The 16,807-nt window shown below is 40.5% G+C and overlaps 1 protein-coding gene across 2 annotated transcripts in view; it reads left to right on the top strand.

The window, feature by feature from the left end:
- Positions 1–16,807, top strand: part of TTC28 (tetratricopeptide repeat domain 28) — a gene marked incomplete at its 5' end in the record, with an annotated part of 188,830 nt that overhangs the window by 701 nt on the left and 171,322 nt on the right. For both annotated transcript variants that reach the window (XM_082491762.1, XM_082491761.1), the window contains one exon: positions 10,228–10,506. In XM_082491762.1, coding sequence (XP_082347888.1) covers positions 10,228–10,506 — 279 coding nt within the window. The remainder of the gene's footprint in view (positions 1–10,227; positions 10,507–16,807) is intronic.

Raw genomic sequence — 16,807 nt, 5'->3', positions numbered from 1 at the left:
TTTTTCGATGTTTCAGATGTAGTGTGTAGCACTGCAGAGTTTATTACCCTGTTGGAACTAACGGCACGGAGAGGTTCTCGAGCAGACCGTACCCCCTGGGCATGCCCGCCATTGGAAAGCCGTCAGGGACTCGACTGTGAGAGCTTTGCCACTGACAGAGTCCGGAGACTGGATTTGGTCAGTGCGTCCCGGATGGCAGGAGAGCTCCTTAACGCGGTTCTGTTAGTTCACTGGAATACAGACTGGCGATTAAGGATGACATGTGTTATCCCTGTCGGCAGCCCGCGCTCCTGTAGTTTGATGTCGCAGCCATAGGGATGTCCCTGGTGGTCCCCAATACATGAGAGTTGACATGGCAGGGTGCCTAAGCCTTCCTGGCCTTCCTCCTCTTCTTTCCTTTGAGCTGTTCGTGCTTATTTTTGGATGTGTTTCATTTTTCTTGGAGGTTTGCACAATCTGTGACAAGGTCATCCCTCTTGTGCTTTCTTCTGGTGTTGAGCAAGAGCTCTTCAGGTGCTAACGAACCCCCTTTATAGGTTCTTTGAAAAGAGTTTTTTGATAAATGGATGGGTGGGTGTGCCTCGAATATCAAAGGATTTTTGTCAGCAGTAGGGTTGGAAATCTCCCCTTTTTTGGGAGGGTGGGTTTGTCTGATGTAAACACAGAGTCATGTGTTTTTTGAAGTCCTAGCTCATACTAGTGTGTAAGACTACTGATTATTATTAGTGATAGCATCATTAATGATTATTATTACTGATACTCTGTACTATCCAAATCTTAATTTTCAAGAGGTGAAATCTACTGCTGCAGCAGCATCAGTCTGTGTACATTCTTCTGCTGGATATTAATCAAGTCTCGTTTTCTGTCTGCTTCACTGTATCACATTATACCATTCTTGACGGAATGGTATTCCTTGTCCATTGTGTGTCCTTTCCTCCTTGCCTGGATGGCAGTTACCTCCATTCCTGTGGGGCAGGTCACCTGAGATGGGAATGTTGTAATGAGAGATCGACGGTGAAGTGCTTCCCCACCTGTGTGCCAGTGAGTGCCGTTATTGCCGTTGTGCTCCCAGGTGGCACACATCCCTTCAGGGCAGACAACAGTTGTACTACAGCAGTGGAACTGTTTGTTGCAGGTAGCAAAATCCAGGGAGCGCGTACGCCTGCTGCCCTGACAAGTCTTCCTTAAGCGACTTTTCTGTTCAGATCTGGCATTCGCTGTCCATCATTATTGTGTCTGTTTGTCTGCCTCTTGCTCACAGACAGTTCAGAGGAAAAGGTCAGATTCCTCATTGATAATTTATAATTTAATTATTATTTACAATAACTAAATTCAAGATTTTGTGCTCCCTTTATTTAGCTTATACTAGGTCTTTCTTTTACATTGATGATAGACCTGTTGGATGGCAGTGGGAGCAAACGACTCTTTAGACTTAGGAGGTCAACTTTTATTTCTCTTCTGTGTCTCAGTGCCGTACTGACTGTCTGTTAATGAGAAAATGAGCTCCTTTGTGCTTTAATTTGTCATTCTTCTTCTTCTCAATTTCTGCATTATTTTCCACTTCTTCTGTACCATGTTTTCACTCTGTTTCTTCCATTCTTTAAGAATTTCAACTCTTTCATATTCTTCCTTTGAAACAATTGACAGTACCATACTGCGTGTTGATGCTGAGGGACTGTTCCTGGTCTGTAGGGGTATGCTCTAAGGAGGCTACCAAGGACCTGGAAGATTTGAACTTCTGAGCTTGTTCTAGGCTTTCAGCATGCTCAGGCACAAACTTGAATGGGCATTCATTAATTTACTTTTGAAGGTTATCTTTGAGACCAGTAAAGCTAGATTTTTGCTTTGCTGAGAAAAGGAAAAGGCAAAGTGTCCCCTGCTCAGTTTGAGTCTCTCTTGCAGACTGCATAAACGCATCGTGCAAAGCACACGTGGCCTCTGTGTCTGACACATTGTGCTGAAGTTTCAGTAAGTATATGCTGACTTCCCCCTGCTCTTGCAGTGGAAGCATTCTGAATGCACAAAACTAATTAATCTATTTATATTTTAAATATATATATAAATATATTATACAATATATATTACATTTATTTTTTCTAACTTCCAACCAAGTGACTGTCAGCATTGTCTGAGGATTGCTCTGTTTTAGGCATCTGTAATGCGCCCGTCACTGTGTATCTAGCCATCTATGGTACAAAGATAACCTTTAGACAGAATCTTCTCTCTCTCCTTATTTAAGAATTAAAATCTTAAGAATTGAGTATTTTATGTTTGCTTTCGGTTGCTGTCAAATTATGATGAAAGCACTGTTCTTTATTTCAGAATGAGTTTTTTAAAAATTTAAATGTTCTTTACAGTCCTTGAGAATTCAGTTAGAACTTACTGAACTGTATGTGTAATTTCAATTTCATGTTCAATAGACTTCTGTGGATTTCTTTCATGTTTTTAATTACTTTTTTGAATCCGTTACTACTATTGTCATTCGTAACACCTAGGATAATTCTGCGTTTTATCTATCCTGCCTGTGTAAGGTTACTTCAGTTGGTTTTCTTTTATATTCTGCCTGTTTGATGCCTCTCCGTTTCTGCGAGATAGAGAATAATTGTTCCCTTTACCTTCCCTGTGCTTTTCTCGATTTTTATGGATCTTTGATTTACTCCCTTCAATTCTTTCCTGACTTTCATAGTCCATCTCAATCTGTCTTCGGATATGGAGATTGCTCCATATCTATTTATCTGTTACCCGTCTCTTACCTGTTCTACGTATGTGCCTTTATGTGCTTGTGTGGTGGTGGGGGGAACAAAACCGAACATGGTATTTAAAATGCACTTCCTACTGTAGATTTTCAGAATGGCATCGTTTCCTGTTTCTCCTTTCCCAAAGATTCTCATTCTTTTACTCGTCTCTCTGACTGTTCATGAACATGGCAACAAAGTTTCCAGGAGAATTTCTCCAAGGACTCTAAAATGTCTTTTGTGAGTGGTAGGGGTATGTTTGGGGCCAGTTATCGTGATTTTTTTTTTTTTTTTCTCCCCAGTCACTTTGCATTTACTGACAGTGTCATCTGTTATTTATTTCCCAGGACACACTGAGGATTCCTCTGTGCTCGGGGCAGTTAGTTTCGGGTTTGCCTGTCACTTTGCTTTGTTAGTGTATGGTTTCAGTAGCTCACCTGCGCACTGCCCAAAGCACTCTGGGTTGATCTCCGAGAAGCCCAGAAAGGTGCGTGCCACAGTCAGAAAATGAGAAAGACAAATGTGTTGCCGAGATCTTGAATTCATGAGGCAAATTTGCCCAGAAACACCTGAGTGATGCCCACACATGTGCAGTCCCCCCTCTTCTCCCTTGCCAGTACAACGATCTCTTCTGGCTGTCTCCTTACTCATTGCTCGTTGGTGTAATATCATTACTTGAGATGTGTCTTAAGGAAGGACTGAGAAGAGCTTTGAGGTCACCAATTTGAGGAAAGTGAGGGTAAAGAATTTGCAATAACTCGATGCATATTGCCCGTAGCTTTTCAATTATTGTAAATAATCACATTTGGCTCCAGATACATGAAAAGACTTCATTACGTACATGATCCAAATAGTATTTTGTAGCGTGTTAGCAGTGAAATCAGGTTAGTTTCTCAATAGTATTTAAAAATAGTATCTGTACAACTTGGTTTTGGAGTATTTACTTGAAAATAGAATTTTGTTTCTTAACTGAAGTATTTTGCAAAAGTGTGAGGGCATAATTTGGTCTGCATAACCTTTAGTTTTTAAAATTATGTATGAACCAAAAAATACTGTTTAAATTTAGCTTTGGATTGCATAGCTGTTGTTACAATTTTTAGCAACATGTAGCATAGCTCAAATTAGAGGGGATCTAACTGAGGTTACAATTCCAGATCTCTCCAAGTTCAGTATTGGAAGCTCACAGTTGCTTCTCATTTTTAGAAAATTCTTTAGAAAAGACATCTTTTTCTTTAGAAAATTTTGTATAAGCTCCAGTTAAAAAACAAACAAACAAACAAAAATTTCCTTTTTTCTACAATGAAAACACAAAGTAGTGAAATATTTGCAGAACAGTATGCTGCAGAAGCCTAGACATATATTCCATTAGGAAATTTAGTAAAATGTGGTTGAGGTTTTTTATAGAATAGTGCTGTAAGTTACAGTTTTATGTTCAAGGTATTTATTCCTTCTGACTTATTTATACTTTTAGATAAGCTGTAGCTTTTTTGTGATATTAAAATCAAAATAAAAAAAAGATTTTTGTGAGCATCTAAAAATCCCGTCTAGAATTTTACTTAAAAATTCAGAAGTTTGACTTCTATTTTACCTATTAGTCTGTGAAAATCTAACTTGCTGGGTTTTTTCCCCTATAATGTAGGGGGTAGTGTTAATAAGATGGATTACATACAAACGAACAAGCTCTGAGGTGTAAGAGGCGTTGTTCTTTGATCAAGCGTTCTGTAACTCCGTGTTTTCCCTTGCCCTCTTGCCTTGGAGCAGAATTTGGATTTGCCGTTCTCTCTTCTCAGTCATCTTACTGGAACTCAATTGGAATCTACTCCCTACCATTTTCGGGATAGCGATGTGCTGTTCAGACAGTCAGATCTTTCAGCGCGTATGGGCGCTTACTTACTGTATTTGCTAAATGTTCTGTCTCTGTGGAGGACTAAGTTTAGCAGGCTTGATCTTGGAAGATAAACATTCTTGTAATGTAGGTTTTCCTCTGCGTTGAACTTACTGTTTGCTTTGGGGGGTGGGGAGTCCATTTGTTCTTGAAAAGAAAAAGACTGAAGAAAATTGTGTGTGTTTTTAACGCTCACCTTGAATGGTCAGTAATGCTGGATCTTGAGCACCTTCTGCAACCAGAGGAGGCTTTTTCACCAGTGAAGGGAATTAATTGCTGAGTCTAATCTGAAGCAGATATTGTGGGGGATTCTGTGACCTCTGCAGTTGGAGCCGGTTTGTGGTGCCCTGTGCTGGTCTGGAGAAGTGATGCTGAGAAGCTCGTGCCATCTTCTTCTTTTAGAAATACATGAGCTCCTATCTTAAACTGTCTCTGCTAGATCCTCTTCTGCACTTCATTAGCATCTTTTTTTGTTCCACTGCACTAAGGAACTTCTGCTTCTTATTTACTGTTGGTTTAGTACGTATGAGTACCTTTTATAACAAAGCGTTAGGCAGCCTAAACACGTGCATTGCCGTCACCTTCCACTATATTAGTAGGAGAAGAGCAGTTGTGACTGGAAAGTGGGGATGGCTTTTAAATGAGTGCACTTTGTGTGTTCGTACCATCATAGTAATCTTTTTTCTTTTTTGTGGTTTGAGTGCCAGAGTGACTCAGTTTTTTCTCTGTGGTTCTTTCTTTTACCTAATGATGTTTTACTGCCTTACGTAGTTCTCATGATAGCAGGAATTAAATAATAACATATTCCAGAAATTACCATCATAGTTTCCTTTAAAATAGTTTTATTTTTTTCATGTGACTATTTAGCTTCACAGGATATTAGAGGCCGAAACCACTTTACTTGGACTGAGAAGATGTCTCCTGATGGATTCTCCTCGTTGTTACAGACTCACAGTATGATTCTGGGGAGATCATTAGCAGCTTTGTGTTTTCATTTGTTCATGCATAATAAACAGACAGAAAAGACAGCTATTGTTCAACTTGTGTGAATTCCTTAGTCTCGGCAGTGCTCCTTGAGGTTGTGCCTGACGAGGTGCCCTCGTGGAGGTGCTCTCCCCCATGCTCAGTGACTCTCCATGGTCTTGCGAAGGCGCTTCCAGACAAGTGCTGTGTGCGGTTGTGGCAGCATCGGTCCCTGTGGTCGGGTGGAGGAGATGGGGAAGGTGCCACCCGCTGCCAGCGGCACTGAGCCGCGGTGGGCTCCGCAGTGCCACGCTGGCTGTGCTTCCGCGGCCGGGCTGAGCCTCCGGCTGGAGGCAGTTCCAGCCAAGGAATCTATTCCTTGAAGGATTTATCTTCTAAATAACGTACATTCATGACTACTTCTGGTACTCCTGCATCTGGAAGCTGCAGTCATTTGCTCCGAATATGATGAAAGAATGGAAACTACATGACATTTGGTATTTTATTGTCCCTGATGCAAGCCGGTCACCAGGAAACACAATCAGGGAGAGGCAGAGGCCACCTCTGAAAATACACCTGAGAAACTGGAGTAGTTTATTTGATATGTTGTACCCTTAAACTTGGCATTGTTTAACAAATGAACTGTTTTGTTGTACAAACAACGTGAGGAGTGTTTAAACTGAGATCTCTTAGCTTAAACTAAGAGATCACCTGGGCTGAGTCTGTGTGCTGTCACTGGTAGGTTGAGCTCAATGGTTCAAGACAGTAAGTTTTGGGACCAAAATTGTTTCCTTTGCTGTCTGCACTAGACACTGTAATAAAGGAGGAAACCGAAGAAAATATTCAGGCTTTCTTCTGAGAGATTCATGTTTTCTAATCTGGTTATGTTTGTGACTAACTGATCAGATTAATTTATTCCAGTCCGTATCCTGCTACTTTCGCTCTTAATGCTGATGGGAATTGGCTGTATTTAACACATCACAATGAATACAGTCGCTTAGTGGTCAATGCAGCCAGTTTGGTTAAGGGAAGCTATAGTTGCAGTTGATTATTTAAATTAAGGTAGCTTTATAGTTCTTAAGAATTTGAAGTGTGTTGTTCTCTGCCAAGACAGTGTCACCTACCTGTCTTAATACCAGTTCTTATGGACTTCACATATTCTCAGTGGAGCCCCTTCACCTTTAGAGGTGATAAAAATTTCTCTGATGGCTTAAACCCCCCCAGCTTTTCATGATCAATGTAGTTATAAATGAGTGCCATGTGGTACAGCCGGCTGCGAGAAAGTCGCAGTGACGATGTAGATGTCATGACCAGACAGGAGAACAAAGCAAATACTTTGTTTGATCCTGTAATTGTGGTGCCAACAAAATACCACATAGTTTAGAAACCAGGGAGAGCATCTTGCTTCAGTTCTCACTGTGGAAGGTGCCAAAAGAGAAGATCCCTGTATCTTTTTCTCGGTGTGCTTTTCTGTTCCTTCTGATAGACTGACTCGATCCCTGCGATCAGTGAAGCGCATTGTACAAATATTATCCATATTAGCTGTGCCGGAAGTTTGCATTGTGCCGCCTGACCTACCTGTACTTAAATGAGTCGAATTTGCACTGTAGAAGTTTATTTTGCTCATGAAAATCTCAGATTTTGTCAAATTGTAGCAGGAAGCTATTGAAGCTAAGAGCACAGCGTGATTCCTCAAAGTTCCTGTAAATGTATATAGATTAAAGCAACATCTGTTGCTGTTAAAGCTGACGGCTTTGAAAGGGGTGGCATTTTAAATTGTGTGTGCAGGTGTGTGTGTGCTTGTGGGGTTGTTTGCTTGTTTGTTAAAACAATTTCCAAGGATCATGGGTCAGGATGATCTCTGACATCATAAAGAGAATGTCACTGGAGTCCGTGCACTGGGGCTGCTGTTCACCCTCTGACGTTCAGCCTGCGTTTGCTCTCTAATGCGTTTCTTAATTTATGATTGTTCATTTCATCAGATACTTCTGAAAACTTATGTATGAGAGTTCTTTAGGTTTAGCCCTGCATTTCCTTGAGTATTGCATGAAAGTTCAGCTGCTTTCTGAAATTTTTGACTTGTTTGAACTCCTTTTAGGCCCCAGGTAAAGGTTATTCAATTTTTTTGAACAGAATATTGCTCAGGTTAAGATATTCCACACTCCTTATATACAATGAGCATTTCTGTACGACTGCATTGGATTTTCTTGCCTGTAGTGACTCTGAAGCATTGGTTTTCAGTTGTATAAAATCAAGTTTTCCACTCCTCTGGTAATTTCCAGGAACAAAGGCTAATGTAGAAATAAGAACAGTGTGAAAATTCGTTCGTTGCTCTGACTTTAATGGTTGGAAAAATTACTCATTAGTTTTTAGGTTTGCCCAGTGAGAAGAATCTCGCACAATGGCGGTGCGTTTGTTGATGTCAGTGGGTTTCAGGAGTAGGCAGAAATGTAAGTTCTTGGAATTAAAGAAGCTGCTGAAACTACAGAGTAAAAACAGTAGGTGAAGGTGAAAGGAAATGTGAGAAGAATGGTATTTCCTTTGGCTTTTTTTTATTTTCCTACAGCAAATCAGCTCTACCTGTGAATCGTGGTATCTCTGGGTAGTTACCTGTGCTGTCCCTGGCACTGCAGTACCTCCGGCGGCCTGCCGGTGACTAATTGGCTTTCTCAGGGTTTCCTCACCTTTGTGTTTGAACACCTACTCATGTAATAGCTGCTGAATCTTCATTTTCTGTTCCTGCAACTTCTCGGCTCACGGAAAACTGACCACATGATGCAGTTTATGATCAAATACACACAAATGTGTGCGGTATCGCACTGCTTGGCATGAAGCAACATGTTCAGCTCCAACATTTGGGCTGTTGCTCAAAGGAGAGCAATTTTCCTGCCAGTAATTGAGAGTATATGAAGCTGCTGTTTGTAAATTTGATTGAAGTATCAAAGAAGTATGCCAGTGCATTTAAGGATGTACTGCGTATGGAATGAATTTTCAAGGATGCAGAAATCTGCTTTTCATAGTGCTTTTCAAAATAATAAGTCAAGCTACCTATTAGCTTATATTAGCAGGAGTACTATATAAAGGGCAACTACACAGATGAAATGAACAAAGTTTTTGGTTTGGTCTGCTGTAGGCAGGACAAAGCCCAATACATTTACTGATACAAAGGAGATTTGAGGTGCATATTAGGAAAAACATTTTGATGATGAAAACTGGGAAGCAGCATAATGAGATTGCCTGAGTAAAATGTGGAGACTCCTTCAGTAGAGACGTTTAGAAACAGTTTGGACAAACACCAGTCAGAAAAAAATGAGTATAATCATTAGGAAAAGAAGAGATCGGTAGTTTCTAATTTGATGGTTTTCTACTGTTGTTGTTTGACTTCAGAGGAAAAAAAAAGAGGAAAAGTCTAGACCGTTTTGATGCTGGAGACAGGATGTCAGTTTGCAGCGTGCTTCCCTTTCCACCTAAAAATATGCCTCAGCTTGCTCTGGTAATGTATTTAAGCCCTGCAGTAGTTGTGTTGTGGTAACAATATGCGATATTCTTAACCTTTTTCTGTCTGCAGGACTAAAAATGGATGACACCAATCTCAATTATAGTAGTCTAAACCTTTAACGAATATTTCCAAGTACTTTATATGTTACCATATGTACCTGTTGCCAAATATGATTACTGCAGAATTCACAACTGTCTTGTAATCAGAGTTGTACAAAGATACTCTTGCTGAGTTTTTGAGGGCCCTTGGGAGAGAGTAGGGTATACATGACAAAAACGGTTACTGACTGCAAATGACTGGCTGAGGAAAATAAGGAACGTAGAAAGTTAAATGAGGAGACGGGGTGTACCAGCATCAACGGAACTAGGACTTTTTACAGCTCACTTTAAATTATAGCCTTTATAATGAGAAGACTTAAACCTATTTTTCTTTGTTATTTTATACTGCCTGAAGTTGACAGTCCGGGAAGGTGGCTCTGCCAATGATGACTGTTCTGTTGCTAAAATAAATTGTGTGCCCCACTAATTTCAGTGAGCGTACCTAGCTCTCATCCTTTCCTTCCCAGTTATGAACAATTTGCAGCTTGCAGGTAGCTGGATATAGAGGTTTGGGAGCAGATGTACCAGTGCATGTTCTTTGATTTGAAGAGGATTTATACGTTCTTCCACTGTTTGTGCGCACATGTGCTTCTCTGTGATCTTCATATCAAACTTCGGATATACCGGCATCATCTTCACATTCACACCTGCCACCTATTCAGATAAACATCCTTAGCTGGCAACTGTGCGTGGTGTTGTATAGTATGGCCAAGGAGGAAAAACTTGTGAATATGTGGAATGCAGCATACTGAAATAGACTACAACTACTCCTATGCCAGAAGAAGGCAGTATGTCTTCTAGAAGACGTTCTTTGTAGGGAATGGTATGCTTTATCAGGCTCTTTTCTCTTACTTCTGTACCCCCAAAGCAGTCAACAGATAAACTATTTACTTTTTTAAGAATCTGATTCTGAGCTCATAATTTGTTCTGCAGTAATGCCGGTGCCTTTGATTTCTGCTGTACAGTTTCTAATATTTTGATTTCCCCCCCCCCCCCTTTTTTTCTTAACACTAACATATAATTTCTCCCTCCTGCCTCCCCTCCCAGATTTCTTTCTTTGGATCAAAATCTTTTGGAAGAAGAAGTCCTGACAGTCCCATGTTGAGCAAAGCTGAATTTGTTGAGAAAGTTCGCCAGAGCAACCAGGCTTGCCATGATGGTGATTTTCATACTGCAATCGTGTTGTACAACGAGGCTTTGGGAGTTGACCCTCAGAACTGCATCCTCTACAGTAATCGTTCGGCAGCCTACATGAAAATCCAACAGTATGACAAGGCCCTGGATGATGCAATCAAAGCACGACTTCTAAATCCCAAATGGCCAAAGGTAAGAAAGTGTATTTGTCTTCTGGGGAAGGAGTAACATTGGGATTATTATTCACATACATAACACCTAATGTAAACAAGTGCATATATTTCTGTACTAAAGTCTGTTTTTGTTAAAAGCTCCAGATAATAATATCTTTTGTGTTTAAAAGCTGTTTGACTTGAATTTCCTGTTGGGTATTAAACTGTTTTCTGTGTAAACATACTTTTCCCTGATGGGGGTATGATACTATTTTACTGTTTGAAATCGGCGTGGTTTCTGGGTTGTGAAGACCAGACATCTCTTCTAAGGTTAAACGTAGTCAGCTTTCAGTAGCACTGAGGAACACTTCGTTGCAAAACTTCTGGAGAGGTAGCATGGAGATTCTTGTTAACAATGGAGCAATAAAGCCTTTCAAAGTAGCGTTCAAAGAGTGTTTACGTGTAGTATATTTTGGATAAACATGTGAAGAAATGTGTATCCTAGCATATCCTGACTGTGCAGGGAAACGTTTTGTAAAGAGTAAATGGTGTTGGTTGCCTGTTCCTTCCGGGGTTGCATCCCACCAGCTGCAACTGATTGCTCCAGGAACTGACTCGCCCTCGGCTCGCCCAGCGCCAGCCCTTTACCTGCTAATCCATTTTAATAGCATCTGCTCCAGAATCCGTTTCTCTTGTCAATCCCTCACACGGTCTTACTAGCCACTTTAGCTAAAGGTGCAATTTCAGAGTGGATTCATCACCCAGGTTCCTCTCCTCAGAAGTTATGTCAGCTGGCAAGCATCATGCTCTCCATCAGCTGGACTCCAGAATATTGCAGTTAAGTTTCCTTTTATTTCAAAGCAGGTCACTATAAATCTTGTATTCTGTTTTTCAGTTATTTATTAGCTTCTAGAAAAGCCTTGTCATATGCTCCTTTAAGACTGTTAATTGCTCTACCCATACTCTAAGCACAAATCCAAACTCTGCTCATTATCAGCTCGATGTGTTGAGGTTGTGTTGTACACCTTTAAATCACCGTTGCCTGTTCTCCCTTTTCGCATCAGTTGTTGCCTGTATCTTGTCCAGATATTTAGTAGTCTGTTAACTACAAATATGAGTCTTAGTCTAGTGGCCAACTGCTTAGCAGTTACATTTCCAAACTCCCCAGCATTTCATTTGCCATGCTGCAGTAAGTAGATGCACTGTTATTTCATGCCTGCATATTTCCATGTGGAAAGTGGAAGCTATTATATAAAAATATATATATAAAATAGTGTTCTTTCCACTCAGAACGCAGGATGTTTTTCTTAGGTATGTGTATATGGTTTGAGGATTCAGTGCTGTGAAAGCTTCTGCTGTTTCTGCAGCTCCTGAGACATCATCTTGCTAAGTGAGGCGTGTGTCTGCTCATTCCACCTCAGAAGGAATGACAGGGATTGCAACACCTGAGCATGTTTGAAGGCAAAAGGCTGGTGGTGTCTTTTCATCAGTACAATCTGTGTGCACAGTGTTGCTTTTGTCTCAGCCGTCAGTCATGTGCGAGCTGTGACAGCTTGTCTGCTGGACCGCCAGGCATGTCTGCCTCTGGTAATTCTCTCATTCTCTCACCAGGAGAGAGGGCATCCTGCAGGTATTTGAATTTGATGCATCTTTCTGAAGGAAAAGAGCCTGACTTGTCATCTCCCTCCCCCCAGTCAAAATTTGGTGTCTTAACTCTGGAATTTTTGGAGGCAAGAAGCTGCAGTTTTACACAAACTTTCTCGCTCTAGGTTTCTCTCTTTAGTGAGACCAGGAATGGCTTTAGAAAATTGTTATTGAAAGTGTTTTCTAAAGCTCTGTGCGCTCATCATCACAAGAGGAGGACCATGGGCCACGGGAGATCCTTCCCTTTTGTTGATCCTATTTTTTGGAGTTGCCATCTTGAATTGCAGCACTTTAATTTGTGTTTTATTTTCACATTTTATTTTCATGGTTAACTTTTTTGTACTTTTTCTTCTCACTTTTATACTGCTGTTTAATCTTTCCTAAAGAGCTTTAATGTGTTCTCCCTGTTATTTTTACTAAGCCTGTCTGCAATTTACTGTTTGTATCAGTCCGCAGTAAAAAGAAACTCCTGCTTTGGCAGGGAGATGATTTATAAGCTTGTAAGTTTTTGCTTTCCTTTTTTTTTTTTTTGGTCATTAACTTCTGTCTTGTATTACTGAATGTCTTAGAAGAATTTGCATAGATTTCTATGAAGGATTGCGTTTAAAAGAAGAAAATTACATTATTGTCATTAAACTCTAGATTTCCAGGTCTGTTTTCTAAATGCAGGGAATTAGAGTATAAAAGCAGGGGTGCTTTTGCTTGGTTTTGTATCCTGTTTCGAAGAAGTCTGGTAGTGATTTACTATACAGCTCACTTAGATGACAAGTTATGAAAAGACTTTATAAAAGAATACTTTCAAAATGCCAGTCACAGATAGAAGTATAACAAGCCCTTGGAAATGAACCATTGGAATAGATTTGTGGATCAAAATAGAAAATAAGATGGAATAGAAGATTTGCTAGCTGTGTTAAATGAAGCTGTTATCATCAGTCTGTTAAGTACAGAAATAATAGACTATATATTGATGCAGTACTAAGGTGGAGCAGTTTAAAAAAAGACTCAACAAAAACCATTTTTGATAATGAAAAAATGAGACTTTTTTAGGTAGACTATATTATTGAGTTAAAAACATGAAATAACTCAGGTTTGGTTCTAGTTCTGCTGTTAAATGTCCACCTGACCTTGAGCAAACTTTATTTCTTTGTTTAGTTTTTTTTACAAAAAGGTGAGGATTCACTTTTACAGAACATTTTGTGCCTTATTGGTGGAAAAAGTAGTGCAAGACCTAAATGATATTGTTATGATGACATAGCATCTCTTCTTGCTTTATTGGGTCAATGTGTAAGGGATGTCTTGCTCCATGATACAAAATTTTTATATACTTGGAATGTTACTATCGGAAATAGAGGCATCAAAGTAGCTTTTGCAGGCTTTCTGTCCTGTGTAAAGCTTATCCTCGGTCCCTGTTTGTATCTTTCCTTTTATCTTTTCACAGTGGTACCTTTAGTTTGTCAGATTTTCAGTGCTTCACACACTTTCCTCTTTTCTCCCAAACCACCAGTATCCCATTGGAGCCCTATCTTCTGGTTTTTAATTTTAATGACTGTTTTTGTTATTCTAGATTTGCTCCTACAACACATACTTTTTAAAATAAGTCAGTACCAATCAAAAAAAAAAAGAGGGTTTGTTTTTCTTCAGCTATACGTGGTACACCAGTGGGAATTATGCTTTTATAAAAAAAAGAAAATAATCTAGTCAACATGAGAAACAAAGCCAAAATTGGGCTCCTTTGGAATATTCCTATTTCTGTGTTCTTGAATGGCACCCGAATAAGAGAATATGTAGATGAATCAGAGCTGCTGTCTTGCAGCAGAAGTACTGTATGTCTACAATTGATATTCAAGAAAAACATGCTTCTCCCCTTACCCTTGCACCACCACCACCAAAAAAAATATATGAATTTTGGGCATTTTCTAAAAAATTATGTATGTTGAAGTATGTCTTTCTGGCATCTATTTGACCTGAAGTGAAAAAAATTATAATAATAACTGCTGTTATTATAAACCTGTGCTGTGATATAGTATAGTCATGGTTCATGATCCGTACTGGTCCCGAGGCCGTCTGTTGGATGACTTCTGTGTGGATTCCACCACTTCTTCCTTCTGTTCCAGCCCAGAGTTGGCTGATTGTATCTGTTTTGCCTTTTCCATGCTCATCGGCCAATATATGTCCCACAGGTCCACAACCAGCTGAACTTGGAGCTTGGTCCATCCCTCAGGACAGGGCTGTGAGATGGATTTGCCTCTCGCCGCCTGACCACTGGAACGGGAGCGTTCCCACGCTGCAGCGCCAGCGAGCTGCCTTCCATCTCAGAGCCCGCACGTCACGGCTTTGAAGCCAAGCTCGTAGCGGACCTGGGGAATAAATCATACGGCTACAAGTATTTAGAACTGTTGGGTTTAAGGCTAATGAGTTTTGCAAGGGTTGTATAAACACGTACGTGACAGGAGCAGCTAGTCTAACAATGAGGTTTCACCTGAATCATCAGCTCATCCCGCATGGTTTCACCGTAGAGGCTGGGTCTGGGTCATGTCCTCTGTGACAGCAGGTGTATTTCAAGTCTGATCTGCAATGAGACCGATCTTTTATTGCCATGGTTCTTTTAAGCTTTTGTCTGTAAAAACAGATTTTGGATTTCACGTGGGCCGAAGGTAGAGTAATGGATGGCGTAAACGTGAAACGAATTTCCCACCAGGGCCTTTCGTTAGCTGGACAGAAGGTCAAGAAGGTGTTGAACAGGAAAAGATTTGTAGAGGTCAGAGTTTGACTGCACTGTCTGCCTTCATTTACACAGTTATGATCGAAGTCTCATAGAAATGGCTTGGCGGGGAGTACGTCTTGGCTTTTTAAAAGGAGCCATCATGCTACTACAGTAATTGAGATAATGAAAAACCACAGCTGAACGAATTACTTTTTTATCCTCTGTGTGTTGATTCCATCTGGAATTGTGATTTTCACACTCTTCTACACAGTACTTCCCTTTTGCTTTGAATTGTTGTTTCCACAGAAATCATCTGCAATGACTTAGGTTTTAGAAGAAAATGAAAAATTTTGCCAAGCTCTGTTTGTCATTAATTTGGCTGCTCCACAATGAGAGTGACTGTTGGCTTAAGACATCTGTATCTACAAATCGAGGCCAGTCGCTGCCACTACATCTTCATTCTGTCTCCTGAATTTGTGTTAGTTTGGTGAGGACTAGTTGCTCTAGTTGCTGAATTTGAGTCTGCACGTCTCATCCCAGGAGTTCTCCGTTAAATGTTCATTTTCAAGAATTCATCCCTCTCCGTCTCGTTTTCTCCATTGTGGATTTGTTAATTTTTCTTCACGTGCCCTTTCCTGTTCCTGGTGAGTGTCCGTTTTTTCCCAGTTTCCCTGATTCTCCAAATAATTTATTAATAAATCAGCTTTTTTCTTTTGGACACCTAGATAATATTTTCTTTCTTTCATATATCTATCAGAAGCAAGGGCATACTGGGAGCTGAAGTTGGTGAAAGTATCTGTCTTATGACAGAATTGGAATTGAATCTTCTTTTTAGAATTTCTTTGGTATGGTTTGTATCCTGAATATCATTAGAAAGTTTCCCTTTTATTCCTGAAAATGCCGTGAGACTTTTCAGCAGGATGTTTTGTAAGAGGACAACATCATTGAACAGCTGTGCCAGTGAGAACCACTTCAGTGTTAAAAGGCTGTGTGGACAGGCTTAAAATTCCTATCAGTGACAGAACAGAGTTTACTGCTAGAATAAATTCTATCTCCACATTTGCAGTTATTTATCAGTGTAACTAAATTGACAATTTCAATTAAAATATTAGCTAGTGTGAATGGAATTGAAATACTGAAGTCTGTTGGTGATACTTTCCCGTTTGAAAATGATTCGTGTTAATTCTGCCTCCATAAAATACCAGCAAGGGCAAAGAAAGGGATCGGGATCTAGAAAGTTCGTTTGAACGTCCAGTTAAAGGTGCAAGCCTGTTAACTTCGAACACCACACATCTTAGCTCAGCTCTACTAATTTTTGGAGCTGTTAACAGAGACAGCGGGAAATTCTTCCTGCTTTCAACGTCCCAGCTATAGCACCTGTCCTAGTGTGATTCATGTAAGTCAGTGCATGAGATAAATGGAAATTACTTGTAATTATTTTAACGCTATGTGACGGCTATTTATCTCCTTGTGGGGGATGATGAATTCTGCATCTCTCCGGACTGAACTGTATTTTACAATTTCTTTTGGCATTTCCGTGGAACGGTGACAGAAACCAGCAGTGCAGCAGAGGGGTTTTGGTGCTTGCAGTCGCTGGAGCTCTTGGGTTACTCTTCTTTATGGAAAAAGCACAGAGTCCTCTTTGTTCCTTTTTTATTTAGTTGAAGGACAAAAATATAAATGAGTTTTCTGACTGCACTGGAAAACAACTCTCGGTCAGAGGCGGCAGAGGCACAGTTAGTCCCTGTCCTGGGCACCGGGTGTTTGTTTTGTCCCTCTTCCCGCGTTACTGCCAGATGAACAGGGTGGTTTCCCGCCGCGCCGCGCCGGCGCTGTGTTCGGGGGGCGCAGGGGGGTGCGAGGGAGCAGCAGCGTGCTCCCAACTGGTTCCGATTACCGGGAGCCGCGCTTATCCCCCAGAAATGCTTTGGAAATCACGGCAGAGATGGGACATCCTACAGCAGAGGCAGCTTAAGTTCGTGTGGTATGTTTT

Source organism: Vanellus vanellus (assembly GCF_965231255.1).
Source record: "Vanellus vanellus genome assembly, chromosome: 16".
Taxonomy (NCBI): Eukaryota; Metazoa; Chordata; class Aves; order Charadriiformes; family Charadriidae; genus Vanellus; species Vanellus vanellus.
The sequence above is the reverse complement of the archived record's forward strand: the minus strand, read 5'-3'. Positions and strand labels throughout refer to the sequence as shown.